Here is a 19,741-nt window from a genome sequence, read left to right on the forward strand (position 1 = left end):
AACGAAATTCATCTTGGCCGGGGGGGGCAAGATTGCGCTGTCGTTGGCATGAGCCTTGAGCACCATACAGATTTTGTTCAGTTCCGACCTCAATTTTGATAGACAGTATCCTTTAGGGACATGTCCGAGGGTCTCTTTCCCTACCACCAACCTCTCGAGAGGACATTTGGTTCGCCGCATACTTAGAGTGCCCCCATGTCGCACAGATACTATACATTTACAATCATTCGTACCTTCTCCGGGATTCAACCCCGGGTTCTTCGGTAAGGCAGTCAGACATTACTGTGTTTGAATATGATGGAATAGAGCAATATGTCTACTATTGGCAACTTAGAATTTACTTAAAATATTGAAAATTAAAGAAATAAAATGTTTCATTAGATTCAAACTATACCCAAGCCAAAATTAGCTATAACATGATACAATACAGCAGACCAAATTCGCTCGGCACCTCAACCAGAAGCATAAATAATGCATGTGCGGTTCTGACCGATGTCTATTGCTTATACAGCGCTTCGATGAAATGTTTGTCATTCTGTCACCCCTTGAAATCGTACATGATACAATATGTACAAACACAGTATTTTTCTTTGCTTTGTCATCTTGTAACGATTTGGCTAAAATGTTTGAAACCCTTACTTTTGTGCGTATGTGTTAGAAACAAAGTTCACTGTAAATGTATATTGCTAAGTACAATGCCTTTTATTACTATGATAATTTAAGTACTGGTAATGTCTTACTCCACGTGAAAAATTTCTGATACCGTATGATGATGCGTGGCCCCAACTTGTCCGCAATAGTAGTAGTGACTGCTATGAACTGTAAATTATACAAACTCGTAAGAAGGGTTTAAATCCCTTTTTATTTCACTTTAGAAATCACAGTTGCGTTCACTTGACGCTCACAAACTACGCCGACCCGGCGGTTGAACAAAATAGAAAAGTACAACTAAAAATAAATGACAGGATGAATAAATAACGAAATCACTATCTACGAGGCTCTATAATCGTAACTAACTTAACCGCATTCTAAGATATAGCTGAGATTCAGCAAACTTACTGATTAAGTCGAAAGATTCAACGAACTGCCGAGAAAGGCACACAGGCCGAAACGCGCGGTTCTTAAATTTCTACCTAGCAACCTTCACGCTCGTGATTCAAGAAGCACACTTACAATCTCGTTTCCCTTCTATTTAACTCAATTTACTTCTGCTAAAAATTTGAATACTCTGTGCGTTCTACTACGATTTGCATACTCTGGCATTGGCAATTCCAGGGAAAAGTAAAGGCTTGACAGGAAAGATAGCTTTAAATAAATGTTAGTTAAAATAAATATAAACCCTACAACCGTATTCATGTACAGTTAAGTTTAATACAAGATATTTTTTTAGTAATTTAACATTTGGTGTCACAAACTGGTTAACTTAACCGCGGTAGGTAATGAAACCCATTACCTATGGATACGATGGCAGTACTTGATATTTAAATTTGATTATCTGCATGACTACAGTACTTGACAACCAAAATTTACCAAAGTTACAACCAAAATATCTGTCTGAGATATTCGCAAATCCAAATTAACTTTTCTTTTCTCGCAATGTGGTTTAATCACAGACTCACTTTGCTGTTCTGAAAGAATTTTTAATTTGCTGTTTTGAAAGAAATTTGCTTCAGGTTCCCTAAATCTTGAGCCATTTCCACTCTATATCAAAAATCAAACTACCTGATAAAATTTTCGAAGATATTCAACAACCTAAAACCGAAATCACTTTGATAAAATTTAAATTTTATGTGATTTTATGTGAAAATTTAAATGTGATTACATTTACATATTTTAAAAATAGTACGTCTGATTTCTGTATAGGCTCATTAGTGGCTGCAAACAGTCAATTGCTTAAAATCCTTTAAAACGGACTCTCAGTGGGCGAGAAAAATAAGCATTGAACTGTCGAACACGGATACCCAGATCCATGTTAAATTTAAACAAAATAACAGTGGATAAAATTTCTTATGAAACTCTACAAGAAAACGGGCATCATTGGTCTTATGTCGTGTTTACTTTTTTGTTATGGCATCTTTACATTGGAACTCAAAAAACACCTTACAATTTCGGAATTTCTGCTTTCGCATACTGAGTGCCTTAAATGTAATTTTATAAAAGCTTTATTTATTTTTTTTTTTTCGGAATTAATGAAACATCTTTTTGTTATCTTTACGAAGTGGAATAATTATTTAGACTAACTTCTTGCTAAACAAAAATCGTATCTCTTCAAAAAAAAAAAAAAAAAAAAAAAGAAGGAAGCGGAAAAAAAAATTCTTCGACCCCAAAATTAAGTTATTCGGAACGATTTCAACATTACAAATTGAATTTTTCCATCTCAAGAATCTATGATCTGTAAGAGAGGTTAAGGAAAAAATATCAAGAAATTCTCCTTAAAAGTTCCCCCCAAGTCAGATGGCAGCAAAACGAATTCAATTTCATTCCGAACATTGCCCCAAACTTATTCCGTTTCACTCTTAATTTAAAATAAAGACTGCATACACTAACACACGTGCATTAAGAAAAAATAAATAAAAGAATCAAAAGTCAATGATTCTACGCATTACAAGAGATAGGCAAAAAGCATAAATAAATATAAAGCCATTCCGAGTTCTTGCAATCTGTTAACAGACCAAAAAGAAGGTAATGTTATTAAATATCTAATTTATAGATAAAATAGAGAAAAGAAAGGGAAAAAAAAGTCTCAACTGGGGGAAGAAAGTTCCGTTGCCAAATATTAATTGCATTAAACTTTCCATTATTAATGTTCTAACTGAAGAGCTTTGATCCAGAAATAAGTTTTCTTTGTTTTGTTGGAGCCCTCTTTTATTCTTCATCATACGAATGTAAATTCTGTTCGGGAATTGAACAACAGCAGCAAAAGGAAACGGCGGGAAGAGAACAATGAGAGTATTTTTTAGTCCAGTCTATATCCGTGGGCAGGGATTCAAATAAATACGCAGACGCGATCAACCGAATTTTGGATACAAATTCAATTACAAGCTGAAACCGGGGATGCCCACTGCCCTCAGGGAATTGCCGGTAAACGTTGTCGCGTAATTGAATTATAATTCTGTGCCGTTTACACGGGAGCAGGAGTCGCGCCTCTCAACTCAACTCTGAAGAGAACGTAGAGTCCTTCTGTGTTTAGCTAAAAATCAGTGAAATTCTCGCTGCAGTAGAACAAAAGTGAATTAGCATTGCGCGGAAAGCTGTTTTGTTTTTTTTTCCCATCTGTCTAAAGGAAAAAGAAAGTTTATTTTTTGTGTTTGAATGGTTGTTTTCGCTTTACATCGACTTTTTGCTTTACTTCTTACGTGCATGTAGAGTGTGGTTGGAAAAACAGAAACGTCTGAAGGGAAATTTTTATGTGTTACAGTTATTTAAATTAAATAGTAAGAATTGACAGCATCACAAACTTTAGAAATCAGTCTTTGGGATTTTTTTTAACAAAATATTATTTCTCCCTCTCTTTTTTTTAATCATCATCATCATGAAAAGAAAGTTTTAGTTTGCAATTAAAATTTTGGAATTTAAAACTTTGAACGGATAAGATTGTTATTTATTATTTATTTTTTTAATTTATCAGCACTGCTTCACTTAAAAAAATGAATAAAACACGAAATTTAAGATGTAATGTATAACTGTTTTTTGTTTGTTCTCTTAGATACTAAAAACAACGAGAATATACAGGGGTTGGACAAAAATATGGAAACACCTTTAAAAAACATGTTTCTTTGCTTACTATGGTGTAGGAAACCCGTTGGCATCCAAAACAGCTTGCAGTCTTCTCGGAATGGATAAATACAGTTCCTGTATGTTTGCCAAGGGAATATTATACCATTCTTCCTGAAAAACGGTGGCAAGTTCAGATAACGATGTTGGCGGTGGATAACGAGAACGCACTTTCTGTTCCAATGTAGACCACAAAGGTTCGATAATATTCAGGTCTGGTGACTGTGGTGGCCAGGGGAGATGGGACAACACATCCTCGTGCTCAGAAAACCAATCCTGGACAATGTGAGCTGTGTGAACAGGGGCTTTGTCGTCTTGGAAGACACCATCACCATCGGGAACAAAGTTTATACCATGGGACGAACTTGATTGGCCAAAATGTTCACATAAGTCTTGGCAGTCATGTGCCCTGACACAGTTATCATGGGGCTAGCAGAGAACCACGATATGGCTGCCCAAACCATAACAGAACCCCCGCCATGTTTCACTCTTGGCAACAAGCAGTCTGTATTATAGGCTTGAGATGGCGTTCTCCAGGCGTAAACTCGGCCAGAAGTGGGAAACAATGGGAAAGAAGACTCGTCAGACCAGATTATTCGCTTCCACTGCTCTATAGTCCAGGCTTTATGACTTAAACACCACCTTTTCCTGTTACGGGCATTAGCATCACTGATGAGTGGCTTCTCAATTGCAGCACGGCCAGCAATTCCCTGTTTATGAAGCTCCCTTCTAATTGTTTTGGTACTCACAGGGCTCGGTAACACAACATTCATTTCAGAAGTAACTTTTGCAGCTGTGGTCTTCTTATTTTTCGTCACAATTGCCCTTAATGATCGTCTGTCACGATCACTCAGGACACACTTTCGTCCGCGCTGTGATTTAGCAGATGATGTTTTTCCGCTTTTCAAATATGCGGAATAAATCTTCGGTACAGTACCTCTTGAAACACTAAACACCTCGGCTACCTTGCTTACGGAAGCACCTACCATACGTGCTCCAACAATTTGCCCACGTTCGAAGTCTGTTAACTCTGACATAATGCAATGACAACCTCACATAACAGTACTCCGACAACAACTGAACTGTTTAGCACATTTACGAAGTTGTATAGGTGGCGTCAGTAGTCAAAAACGCCAGTGCCACCTACATATTTCATTAAAATCAATCTTTCTTTTCAAACATGCATTTCACAAGGTGTTTCCATATTTTTGTCCATCCACTGTATGTTCAGATAAATATTTCTTCTTTTACAAGAAGCATACATATACATGAAATAATTTCGAAGAAGTAGTTAAGAGTCAGGATCGATTATAATATTTCTTTATTCTTTAGTCAAAGCAGATAAAGTGACGCCATAAACGCCTGTTTTTGAAAAACTGTACCGTACAGAATTTTAAAATCCGTTTGAAGCAGCAGCCTTGGCAAGCTGGTAACAGCGATGCGAGAAAGAGAATGTGACTTGTCTAAGATGAAAGTTAAGTTCAAAGTGATTTCGTTTTGAATTATCTATATTGTGATCGGCTAATTTTAACTCTCTAAAATTATTATTGGGTTAAAATATAATGTTCTGCATCAGGAACGTTAGGTATAAATGATATTAGATGGATTAATTTTGAAATCACTCTGCCCAGAAAAATTTACTGTAAGCAGTTTTATGTATTTTTAGAACAAAAAGTGGGAATAAACTACAATAGAGAGTAAGGCGACTATTAAAAATTAAAATTAAAATTTTTCTTTACACATTTTTTTATCTTGCACTTACATATTTTCCACTGTAAAGAATACTTAGACAGTGTACATAATACACATTCGTCAAAATGCCTAGGTATGCACTGCAAACTAGAGACAAATGAATTTCTTTTCATGGTCTAATGTAAATATGAAGATACTGCTAAATTTAGTTTTCACGAAAATTGGGGTTACCGTTTATTATTTTCATCGATGCTAAAAGAAAGGAACTATTATTTTCATTGAGTAGTTTAAAATAACATACAGCTAGAAGCAGGCTAAATTAATTAGGTCATAAATTAGTAAAGTATTCAGAAAATAATACCGTTATTTAAGAAGCTAAGAAGATCGACCTATGTTGAGGAATAACAGAACTAGTTCTTCAAACAAAGATAACTAATCTTCATTGGTAAACAGAAAACTATTAAACTGCAAAATGAATGAAGTATTTCTACATTAAAAATGGGTCATCCCCCTCCATCTCCCATTAAAAATATAAATTATAAGAAAGACCAGGAAAATAAATTTCAGAATAATATTTTCTCTTATAAAAATTACCCGCTTTCTCCTCTGTTCTCCTCTGCTTCAGACCTCTGTTTTATAGAATTAATTTTAAGATGATTGAGAAATTATTAAAATTGGCTTCCGTCATATTCGTATTTTGCACTCTGATAGCCACATATATACTATCTTGCTTTCTATATTCCTATTTATTTCATAACCAACTTTCCAACTTTTATTAAGAGGAAATCATGAGAAATAAATAAATAAATAAACTTTTGAAGCTGGCATTTTTATAAATTGTTTTCTCGAAATACCAAAAATCTTTTTTATTCCATCTTTAAACGACTGAGGACCTCGATAATTAGAAACATTTTAAAACGGCCGTAGTTTTGTATTCGCGAACAAATATCCTAATATTTAAAATTTAAGAAATATTTCAAAGTTTTTAAAATTTTCATACTCCGTCACTTTCAATACAATTCCATACCTAGTACTGTGGAAAAAGTTTAAAATTTTTGCAGTCTAATGAATATTCATTTATTAGAACTGAATAGTGAATTCATTAGAATGTGCACTAGAAATCTATAGAACTTGTGGAGCCATTAGTAAAATTTAGTATTTAGAATTCAAATTAGGTTTACAAATTCCTTTTAATAACATAACCTAGTAATTTTAATGGATCTTGTGCCTTGTGCCTCCGCCGCCCAGCCTGTAGAGTGGTTAGTGACGCTGATTGCCGTACTGATGGGGTGGGGTTCGATTCGCGGAGAGGCCACACATGCTTTGAAGCACAGATTGCCTGCGCGGTAAAGGGACATTCAGAATTGCAAGGTGAGCCGAAAGCCCTCTATAAGAAGTTGGTGAACATTTCGAGAGGTTTCTGGCTGACAGTCTCTTCCCGTTAGCCAGAAACCTCTCGAAATGTTAAATGTCTCTCGAAACCCCGCAGAGGATGTTTTTCCTCAAACCCGGAGCGGAACTGCACAGTTAGTGTTCTTGCATGACCCAATGGTAAAATTCTGGTGTCCCGCCTACTTCTACACGTACCTTCCTCCCCCCACTCAAAACTTAATTAGATAATTGCTTTAGTACCGTTTATATTGTCAAACCTTTATTCATGCGTCTCGGTTTCATTTGTCCCCAGTTGAGTGAACTAGTTGCTAGTTGCACGAAATTTTCCTGCGTAAGTCGAAATAGAAGCCAGTTTCCTTTACAAAGTCCTCCACGAAGATAACAATCTCTTCCGGCATATAGTCTTAGCATGTTTTTTTATAAAGGAATAATTTATCTTTTATCTGAAAATTGATTAAAGACCGTTGCAGAAAATTGTCAAATCTTAATATGTAACAAACGCTTTAAACAAATTGACGTATATCATTAAGAAAGAAATCCCTTGACAAATCAAAAGAAATAATCAACTGGGAGATCCATTAGTTAATCAATCTTTATAGTTAATTATGATATTTTAATTTAATTACATTTAAGACGTTTTATAGTTAAAATCAATAACATTTTTTTAAACATAGCCACATAAATTTTTAACACAATTTAATAAAAAAAGAATTTTAACATAATTTTTTAAAATTTTTTAATAAATATTTTAACCATATAAAATTACAAAAATTACACATTTATAAATTTTTCATACAATTAAATTTATCTGTTCGCAACATTAATAATTACATAAATTCTTTAAAATAATTTTATGTATTTTTAATATAAATAATAATTTATTAGAAATTTTTACATGTGCGAGCATATAAATTTGATATATTTAAATTTTAAATTAAAAAGCAATATATAAAATAAAGTTTTAAGTGTTTTGAAGAAAAGTGCCCAAATTATATACTCTTATTTATTTAACAAATATTCTCTATTCGTATAAAGCAAATAGGAAGTTCTCTATTCGTATAAAGCAAATATAAAATTTTAAAATTTAATTAAGAAATTTAAATTGCAAAGAAATAATAATTATTATTACTGCTGCGAACTAATTTACAATATCATTTGAATTCTAAGAGCATATGTAAATTAATTGCACTTATCTAAAACCATGAAAAATGCTACAAATGTTTAGAAATTTTCTGCATATTCTAGATTGTTAATGTCTTAAAATTTCCAACGCAAGAAAAAATTCAGTTCATACCAAGGAAGAAGAAATGATTTTACATTTATCAGTGAGAAATCAGGGTATATCTTCCTCCAAAAACGTTATTACCTGAGACTACAAATTACAACCCGTGAGAGTACCTTATAATAAGATCTCTACATCTTTAAACATTGGAGTTAAAATGCTATTAATCTCATGGAAACTCATGCTTGTAAAGCGAGTCACGAGGGAATAGCAAACAAGCTTTCTGAATTCCAGTCACGTTTGAAGAACAACGTATCAATTATTTCATCACTTCGTCACAACGAACACGTAGTTCATGACACCTTACTTACTTAACCATACTTTTCTTTTTATTGCTTTTGACAAATTGTAGCACTTCGAAAGCTAGTATTCGCTGAAATGATACTATTACAAATGCGTAATCATATTCGAAAGCAACTAAAACGAATGCGAAGAAAATATCCATTTAAAGTGTTTCTTTAGAATTTGCTGGCAAGCGAAATTTTGTCCGCTCCTGAAAGACCGATCGCAAATTAAACAGACTCTTTTTTCCTTCTTACTTTTATTGCGAAAACGTAGACAAATTAGAACCGCATATCAGCAGCGTAAATCAAAACTGCCTACAAAAAATACAAAAGGAAAAGAAACTGAGAGGGATAACAGCAATGATAGTAGATGACGTCACACTGTTTAGTTGTTTTCATCCACAGCAGTACGTAATTTTATTGAACCTATTCCCGAATATATAAACAATACATAAACATGAAAACAAATTTATAAATGGTAAAAATATATCAAGTATAAAGCTATTAATCCTCTGTTTCATACAAATTTCTTTTGAAATATGAGCAATACAAAAAATTTACCTAACCGAATGAACTTATCCTCCAAACTACACTATTTGAAAATGCAAAGGTTAATAGTTAGCAGTACTTTTCTGGTTACTTATAGTAAAGTCTTATTCCTCTCTTCCTTATATATGTATATATATATATAAAGGATATTATTATTAAAGGAAAAATTAATACAATATATATATTCCTTGGAATAATCGTGATTTCACTTTAACCACGATGTCGTTCCCAATATTAAGCGGTTTATAATGAATTGCCTGAATTTCATCGAAGAATATAGTTAAGTCTTTAAATATTATGTTTAATTAATTCATTATAGTTTTAGAGACATACGTATGCCTAAAGGATTAAGTATATTAGAACATACTAACTGTTATGATTACCTTAATTACGTTATCAATCGCAAACAAATACCTAACATTTTCTCTCATTTATCTTTTTTCATTCCTGGTTTCGAACGAAATTTTATAAAAATAAAATTATTTATTCTACGTTCATTGTTTCGTGAACTATTGGATTGGCAAAAAAGTAATTTCGGTTTGCACAAATAGGTAGCGTTATGTGTCGCTTTGTTATTATTCTGTCAATCTTACATTTTTTTTTTTCTTTTGAGATTCGGCAGTCGACCCTCTTTAGGTTGCTATAGAAACAAATTCAGCGTATTTTGTTTACAACTGATAGTTTACGGTCAGTTTTAAAATGGGGGGGGGGAGGGCAAAAATAAAAATTTTTGACATATTTACTTTTTTCTATTTTGATAAAGGCAAGAAAGCGGCTGAGGCTAACGAAGAGATATGTGAATTTTACGGTGCTGATTGCCTAACATAACGCATTTGTCGGAATTGCTGTAAAAAATCTAATTCTGGAGACTTTTCACTTGAAGACGCCAACGTTTTGGCCAATCTTTGAAGTTAATGAAGGCAAAATCAAAGCCATAATTGAATCCAGTCATCATACTACAGAGACATTAAGTATACTTTTGGAAGCAGGAAAGATGAAAAATAACAACCGCCTTCGCCGGGAAGCGAACCACGGGCCTCTGGAATACCAGCCCATCGTGCAGAATCCCTACACCACGAAATCACGCTAAGAACGTGGGAGAAATACCTTATAATATAATTGCGTCGAGAGATTGCAAAATGGTTAAATGTATCACGTACAAGTGGAAATCACATAAGATGTCTTGGACTCGTTAAGAATCTCTATACATGGATTCCGCATGAATTGAAAGAAATTCATTTGCCACAACGAATCAATATTAGCGATATTCATTTCAAACGTAATGCAATCGACCTCTTTTTAAAACGAATTATAACTGGCGATGGAAAATTGATTGTCTACAACAACATTAATCGAAAACGATCATGCTCCAAGCATGGTGATTTGACAAAAATCATATCGAAAGCTAAATTACGTCAGAAAAAGATCTCCCTACCAATTTCGTGGAATGACAAAGAAGTTGCGTATTTTGAGCTGCTTCATACCACCAAACGATCAACTCAGATGTTTACTGCCAACAAGTTATGAAACTGGAGGAAGCAATCAAAGAGAAATGGCCAGAATCGCAAAGGAATCGTATTTTATAACGACAGTGCGAGTGTTTTGTGCGAGTGGCACAATTGTTTGCTGCTAAAGACCTGAAATTCCACGAGCGCGAAATCATGAAGCTACCAGAAAGATGACAAAAGGTCATAGAATATAACGGAAGACATTCGACTGATTTGAGTTCATTTTTTGTAGAAAAAATTGAGTTTTATTTCACGCTAAAAAACCGAAATTGCTTTGTTGCTAACTCGATATTTTCCCTTTAATAAATAATTTGTAAATACCGTTTCCTAGCAGCTGCTTTTCTCAGGTGAGCCGTTTGGGGGGAAAAAATTGGAGCGAAATATATATTAATTATTTGCTTTTCTTCTCTTTGGACAATGAATCTGGCAATGCACCAATATAGTACAGCTTCGCGCGTGATACTCAACGCAGCATCTGCGTTATTGGTGCCATTTTTTAATGCCATTTTCTTGCAAGTTGCACTAAGTTTGTTTTTGTTAGCTTTCATTAGTTTATTCCTATAAAGGGTCAAAGTTGTTTTTCAATTTGAATCGAAGAGTGTTAAGGGAGAAGATGAAAATCATAAAATTTGACAAGAAATAGAGCCGAACTTACCGACACGTTAAGAAGCATTATTACAAAAAAAAATTGAACATTCTGCAAAGCGGAAAAGAGGCGATCTGTGAAAATATTGCCACGAAAGTTGAAGCATATTTCAGCATAGAAAAAAACATAACCTTTTTTTGTTTGTTTGTTTGTTTGTTTAAAAGTAGTTTTTAAATCTAGTGTACTCATGTTGAAAGTAATAAGTATTACCTTTCTATAATGTAATTTTTATAGTTTTCCGATTTAATCGTCTTCCCACATTCATCATTTTATATTATATCTCTGTAACAGCAGTACATTGAGGTTCCAGTGAATTTAATTTATTTCAAATTTTAAAAATTAAAATATTTTTTGCTATAAATATTCTTTTCTCCTTAAGATCTAATCAAAAACTATTAAAAAAATCTATTTCCATTTCATAACTTTCATCCTTCAAGCACAGATTTTCATTTTCTTCAACGATATTTCATTCATTTAATATCAGAATTCTAATATTAAATATACATACTACTGTAGCTAGTATGAAAACCGTTTACTAACATGTTTCATTCAACAAATAGTTCATTTTCATACACTGCTATTAACTGCAAACTGAATCAGTCACGGTGCTGATCAGTCAGTGTCAGTTTCAAAAATTAATTAAATGCTGAAAGTGAAATTAAAGTGAATTTTCTAACTTTCAGAAATAAGTATAAAATATTTTTAAAAAAGCTATAATAAAATGTGAAAGGCTTCAGATTTTAACGGTCGTCCAAAAAGTTTATTAAGGGTTTTTACATTGTCACTGAGCTTACAGTCTACTTGTCTGCTCTTCTTACACTCACTCCTGCTAACATTTTTGTAGTCTTTTTAGCTTTATTATTAAGCACTGTTTTCTTCGCACTTACGCCGCATACAGTTCAACAGCAAAATCATAGAAATATTTAAAAGCAGCTTAACAGCATACGTTTAGAATTCCCGATACAGTGATAAGTGTTGGCTAACATTTCTGCATTTGTTTTTAGCATTTTCACAGTTTAACATAACATTGTTCACTTTTCTTAGTATGAAGGCTTACAAAACTTTTTTTTTTTTTTTTGTCTTTTTATTATTAACGTTTTGTGTGTTAACTTTGTTTATTAAATATCCCGTTCTTAGGGCTTACGCCGTATCAGATTCAATTCAACAGCAAAATCACAAAATATTTAAAAACAGCATATTTTCAGAATTCTCGATACATATTTTCATATTCGCTATATTATTTCTTTAAAAACTAGCTGCTCCTAAAATAGTTAATAATTTTAACGAGTCCAGCTGGATAATTTTATAAACATGTTGAATAATTCTAATTAGACATCTCATGATTTTAATACATGTTTATTTAAATCAATCACATTAAAAAGTGTACAAAATCTTCTTAAGAACTGTTTACTGCTCTTCGGTCGCTTTGTTTCTTACTCAGTAATCTTCCAGATTAAATTTTAAATTATTTTAGGTTCTACTGAATGAAAACAAGTTGACGCGTGGAAGATAAGCATATTTTATTTCCGGTCGCGGCTACACATGGCTTTTAATTACCCGGGTTTGTTAACTAAAATTGAAAGCTCTTACATTTTTTCGAATGGCAACAGTCTCGCGTGTTGGAGATAAAATGTTTTATTTCGAACAATGTTGCCATTGCTCGCTTTCAAATCGTGGGTTCTTTTAATCAAAAGTTCAATAAAGTTTTACAAAACCGAAAATAAAAAATTATAAAACCAATTCGGGCATCGAGGTGTTCGGGTGGAGGACTACGCTATTCAAAATTTGATGGCTCTAGGTACTGTCTTTTTTTCACAGTAGCAGGAACATAGATACATACGTGCAGATTCTTCATTATTTAATTCATTTAAAAATAATACAGGGAAAACATATTTGGCAGCAACAATTTGAAAAGAGATACGCCGTTTATAGTGAACAAACACAAAATCTTATTTTGAGACTAGTAGCCGCTTTTGGCCTAATGAAAATATAAAAATGAAAATACTTTTCAAAAATAACGTTTCTTTTTTTTAAAAAAAAAATTGACAATTTTAATGAACAAATACAGCCTTAAAATTTTTTCTAACGAAAGACTGTGTTAACAGGCTATCGGATATTTAAAATGTGTAAATATTTCACGCGTTATTCTTGGTTACTTTAAAGTTCTCGTGATGCATGTAGTTCACAACTGGAAACACAATGATAAATAAAGTTTTAATATTTATGTTGCTTATTTGCATGGCATTCAAGAATGCAATTATTACACCAGAAATGTTCAGTATAATTTCTGTCCTCTGGAATTCAGCAGACTACATCAAGTACAGCAACTATTTGCTAGAACTTGTAGAGACATTAGGCATTTTTGGAAGCAGGCAAGATGAAAAATGAGCAATGCCTTCGCCAGGAATCGAACCGCGGACCTCTCAGTTACGCGCCGAGCGTGCAGACCACTACACCACGAAAGTTCGCTAAGAAGGCGGAAAAATGTATGTAAACGTCAACCTGTATTAAATGGCTCGAACTGTATCATAGTTTCCAAGCATTTTACACCGAGCGCACCTTATATAACGCGAGCTAATTTAAATACAGCAAAACATGCAAGTTTTAGGGTACCTCAGTTGAAGACTTTCTAAGAAAAAGTGACTTTATGCAAACCATTTAAAAATTTATGCAAACCATGGGTAAAAATCCATGGAAATTCTCATGCAACCAGTTCGTTGTTGTGATTCGAACCTGCGTCGAACTACCAGTTTCAACGATCTCAGGCTCACGACGCTGGCACGTTACTAAGTGTAAATATTTTACGACGAATGTGTGTATGGAATAACTTGGGGGAAGAAGCTAACAGAATAGAGGCAAACTGCTGGAGAATAAAAATAAAATTAAAGCCTCTTAAAAGCTATGTTGTGGAATTTATTAAATGAATATATCAGTTACAGCAGCAATAAATATATTTAGAGGTTGCTTTTGTAAGATCATTCTTGAAGTGTTTACGATTTTCTGGCAGCCAAATACTGCTGTTGAGTTACTTTTGATGCTAATAAATTTTCCGCGAAAGTTTTATTCTTCATGAATTCTAATATTACAAATACACCAAGAGGTATTAGTGGTTTGGCGAAGTAAGAAATTTTGAACAGGTTTTAGTTCATTAATATTAATTAGAAATAGCGATAAACATCAAGACTAGTCTAGCCGAGATGCAATAGCCTCATAAATATTAAATTTAGATATGAAGTTGGGTAGCTAAAACGTTATCAAGGGCAATTAAGGCAGAATTCCAGCCTTTGTGTCACGATACATTAGGTCAAGGTTTCCCAAACATTCTGGCATCGCAACCCGTAAGCACATAACTGCGATTTATGCATGTAGATGGACCGCCTCCCCCACTTCGCAATACTAGCAGATGCCATAATATTAGAGGGAAAAGAAGGGAGAGCCAGGAAGTAGAATTCTAGAGGAAAATAATGCGGTAGTCAAAATAATTAAAAATATATAAATTATAAAATTACATTTAATTATTAGCAATTAATTATTTTTATTAATTAAATAATAATTATAAGTAAACACATACAATTATAAATAAAAACAACGAATTTCATTTCATTAAGTTTTGGGACTCCAGATATCGCCTTCTTGCCCCGTCCTACAAAGTTTGTCGCGAAATTTCTGAATTCAGATATGTAATTGATAGCCCTCAACAAAATCGTGCATATATTTCTGTTTTATATCTATCGTGAAGACATTTATACATTTTAAAATATTAATCTGCGTCAAATATTCAAGACTCACAAGAAAATTTAGTCTGCGTTTTTCGTTTATCCTAACAAGGAAAACAATCATTACCTTCTTCGTTATTTATAATTTATGAAACAATGTTAGAATTCTCAAGTGATCGTACCATGGACGAACAATTTTTTAGACATATCAGTATACTCCTGTTTGATTTATGCGCATTATTCGTATTCTGTAATCACAAAAACAATAGAATAAAATTTTTACTTCCATTTTCGTCGTCATACTCTCACGAGTCAGCATTTTCTAAAATGGAAATGATAACATTTGGACAGTGAAATAAATGGATGCATTTTGAAGGTGAATTAAGTGCCAGCCAGAGAGTTTGCAAGATCTCGTCTTGACTAACTCTGTAGAATATTTAAAACACAGAAAAGGATCCTATATTAGTTATAATAATAATAATTTAAAATTCACATCACTTTTTCGCAATATCGTGGAATGTTTCAAATGAAAAGAGAATGGAAACCCTGAATTTTAAGCACTTCAATGTTAACTTTAAATGATCAAACCAATGTGTGATTGTGTGGTTCCATTACAAATTAACAAAGAGATTAAGAACATATTACTGTATTATCTTCATTAATTTTTTAGTTTTAGAAATCATAAGATATATATAGAAAATGTTTGATTCATAGTATACACATGTATAATAAAATTTAGATATAATTATCTTTATGAAAAAAAGTACTTAAAATCAAAATGCAATATTTTTTTCTAGTTATTTCATGAAAAGTTTAAAAATAACAGAATTCAAAATTCAAAATTCATCGAATTTTGAATGACTCAAAATTCATCGAATTTTGAATGACAGAACATTTTAACTTTTATTGTTCTTATCGTGGTACCAAAAAAATAAAGACTTAATACTAAGCTTAAGAAATTCACTTTATTAAACTCATTTTATTAAACTATGTAAGAAAATTAATATTTGATGTTCTGTGACTGCTTAAGATAAATTTGTATTTTAACTTCACACTTTTATGTAGAGCATAAAATTATAAACAAACTGTTAAAAGCAATAAATTAAAAATTACCATTATTCTATACACCCGCTTCTGTACAAAATATCTGCTCATAACGCTATATTTGGAGTTTAAGAAAGATAGCTGAATGATAATATTTTACTCTTAGCAATATTTCTTTTGTATGAAATTCTGGTTTTCTTTCTAGTTTGTATCGTAAACATAAGCAAAGTATATGGCAGAAATAATAGGTGTTCAAATATCACTAGTTTGCTTTTCTTGGAAACATAACACAGGTCTCTCTTCTTTAAAAAATAAATTATTCTATCCATTAGTTTTGCTTAAAAGTTTGGATACATAATAGTTCTACTTTTCCCCTCAAAAAGTATTTAAATAAATAATAATAATAAAATTTTTATTAGTCGAAAGGGGCTTTGTCCTTGAAGGACTATTGTTTTCGTTTTGCGATTTTGCGTTGAATCACTATAAATGACCGTTTCTCTTTTCAAACTGTTGCCACCAAATGTTAGAGTCCTGCATTATATTTGAAGAAATTAAATAATGAAAAATCTGCATAAATGTATGTATATTTCTCACATTGGGATAAAACAACGGTACATAGAGCCATCGAATTTTGAATGACGTAATCCTCCTGCGAATATGGGCATGTGGAAGACCAAATTTGAAATTTGGAATTTGTTTTATGATCGACTTCATATTTTTTAAAACTTTAACGAATTTTTGATTAACAAACTCAAGGATTTCAAAGCGAGCAATGGCAACACTTTCCCCAAAAAATTACCTTTTTATCTCCAGCGCGCGGAACTGTGTATCGGAAATTCTAAAGAAAGGCTCATTTTAAAATAATTTTGCGACATTGCTATTGAACTGAATTTTATGGTTTAATTTAAGTACAAAGAACATGATATTTAATAAATAAAGGTAGCACACAAAACGTTGAAAAAACGCCCCTTTTGACGTAATTTAAAATCTGAAACATTTGAGATTTTTTTTTTTTTTTTTTTTTTAATTTTATTTTCTATTTTAGTTGAAAAAGAAATGTGTTGTCTTTTTATAGAAATAAGTAATAGTTTCACTATTTATATTTATCGAAAGAGTTTTGTTTGGGATTTTATCTGATAATAAAGTATTAATATCCTTCATTTCATAATCTTAAATAAAATGCAGTACGGTAGAGGTGAAAACAACCATTTGGTTTCAAAAAAAATTTTTTTTTTTCTTTAGACAGCGGAGGGAAAAAAGAACAATTTTATTATCCTAACTTTTTTCTTATCCGACAGAAAGTTTAGTCTCATTCTCGCTTAGTCGTATTAGCTTTATCTTCCTTTCTTCTAATATATTTAATTGTGTACTACATAACAAATGCATAATTTTAGACTAAATATACTATTTTGCGTAATTTTAAATCTGTTGACAGTATATAAAACTTCCGAATACGCTTTTGCGAAGCATAGTGTGAAAGCTTCTGGTTGTAATGTATGGTTTGGTTTCGTTTTGTTTGATTATGGAAAAGCACTCGAGGGCTGTCTGCCTAAAGAGACGGGTGCCTTCGTGGAGGACATTCTAAGAGAAACTCGCTCGCATACACGTCACATGAGGAAAACCAAGAAAACGCCCATGCAGCTAGCCAGTTCGCGGGTTCGAGCTTCGGACCGACAAGTATTCAGCAAATTTACGGCTCGGCCGCTGAAAGGCCTTCTGGTTCCAAGAAACAAGTAGATAGGTCTTATATGTTTACAAAAACAGCATTGAATTTTTTAAGAAGCGTTAAATTTCAAACAAGCAAATACATTTCAGAAGCATGTGAATTGCTTGTACAATTACGGATCTTACTATTTTCGTTCAGCAGGAATTAGTTAATTCAATTTTAGTTTAATCAGAAAGTTTCCTAATCTACTTCAGAGATTTTTATTGTCATTTGATTTAAACATATTTTAGGCTTCGGCTTAATACACTCAAATATGCATATAAAACGTTACGTTGATAATTAATGATGTAACAAGTTAAAATAATTTTAAAACGTTTCATTTATTAGATTCATATCCACTTTCCAAACTGAACAATATTGAAGAGCGGGGAAAAATTATACGGTTTATAACTAAACTATACTGTACGGAGAAAATATGTAAATTACCGTTGCTGAGTTTAAAATTGATATTCGATTATTTCAATAAGTGAAAAAAATTAATCAAATATATATTATTACAGAAAAAAACAGAAAAGTAGCTAATTACTGTTTCTGTACAGTTAAATTTCAATATAGACATTATGAAATGAGTAAAAGAAAAATTCGATCAAAGTTATCCTTTTTTTTAAATAACAAACTAATAATTATATAATTAATAGATTCACACACAAAAAGCGAAAACATGATGAAGCTGAATAATTTAAATGAATTATATCTTTTCCTCAGTAAGAAGGGAAAAAAAAAATTTTTTTTTGAAAATTAACTGACTACATTTAAAGACCTTGTTTGATTTAAAAGATGTCCGAGCTACTTAAGTTATCTTTTAGCGTTTCAAAGCTAGAAGAGAAAAGAAAAGTTTTCGAAGAGTCACTCACCCCTTCCGCTCCGTCCGACGAATCGCAAATCGTTGAACTTCGCTACTTGATTTTTCATGACTGCGGTGGCATTTCGAAGCTCACCGCAAAAGTTCTCATCATTCCCGGCTCGAATGCTGACCACCGTCCCGTCGGCCACTTCTCCTAGACATACAACTTTGAAGGCGACTGGCAGAGTCTTGTTGGACCTCCAATGAGTGGGCAAAGATGAGCACACGAAACAAGGACTGCCGGTCCTCACCAATTCTCCAGGATGCTCAGCCATCACCTCACTTAACACTCGTTCTCCTGGAAACACAAAATCTCCCCCACCAGGCCGTTCCGGACCGGTAGAGACCGGAGAACCATTCACTGAGTCCGCTGGTAAGTGCATAGTTTTTGTTTCAGAACACTTGTTTATTTGGTCGGCCTTTTTTTCCCTGAGTATTTTAACTCAAGAAATCGTGGTCAACAAATGTCCATGAGGAAATCCTAAATAACTGTTAATTTTTTCCAGGTTTTAAACACAGTCCTAGTTTAGAAAAGTCTCTTCAAAGTTTTAATGTCCTTCAGCTTGCTTAATGTTTACCAATATTTGGATCAAAGCACGCGCATTTGTTGTCAGAAAGTCAACAGTTCCTCGACATAGCGCATGATCCGTGACTCATAAAACACATGTTTTGTTTTCCAAATATCCTCCTTGAAGCAAAACAGAAGTAAGAGTTCAGCATGTATGCAGCAGTCGAACAACAAAACTCCGCCAGTGTCAATCGAAAGTTCGTGCCACAGACTGAGCACGCGAAGTTTGGGAACGCTTTTCTGGGGAGTTTAAGGACACACAACCGAATCTTCCTGTGTCGAACTGGGAACTGAATGAAAAGCAAGAAAGAGTGAACGACGCGGGAGTGGATGGAGAACGGATAGCCGAGAGCTAAGGGATGGAGAGGAAGAGGAAAGGGAGGTAGACCACGTGACTTTTCCCTAAACCACCACTCCCCTGTGTGGTTCACCGGCGTGTATCCCTCCGCCGGGACCGTCACACCACGCCTGTCTTCGCGACTGTCAAACCGGCTGCCGCAGATTACCGGCGGCTCACCCCTCCCCCTGAGTCCCGTGACTCCTCCCTCTCTCTCTCGTTCCCCTTTACCCCCCTCGAATGTTTCCCCAGCAGCGCCAAGGGGATCGATAACGTTTGCCGACAGCGCATTTCCAAAGCACCCCCCTCGCATCTTTTCGAACTTCCCCTCATGCCTTTCTTATTTTCCCATTCGCACTCACTCTTGTGGTGTTCGGGA

General features: G+C 33.4%; 1 protein-coding gene across 1 annotated transcript in view; it reads right to left on the reverse strand.

The window, feature by feature from the left end:
* The window catches only part of LOC118192821 (uncharacterized), a 73,762-nt gene extending 54,288 nt beyond the window's left edge, over positions 1–19,474 (reverse strand). The window contains exon 1 of the mRNA XM_035363842.2: positions 18,468–19,474. Within this exon, the coding sequence (XP_035219733.1) occupies positions 18,468–18,840 (373 nt within the window). The 5' untranslated portion in view covers positions 18,841–19,474. The remainder of the gene's footprint in view (positions 1–18,467) is intronic.
* Positions 19,475–19,741: the final 267 nt, after the last annotated feature.

Source organism: Stegodyphus dumicola, chromosome 9 (genome assembly GCF_044657685.1).
Source record: "Stegodyphus dumicola isolate Sdum_Otavi_A_Nest chromosome 9, ASM4465768v1".
Taxonomy (NCBI): Eukaryota; Metazoa; Arthropoda; class Arachnida; order Araneae; family Eresidae; genus Stegodyphus; species Stegodyphus dumicola.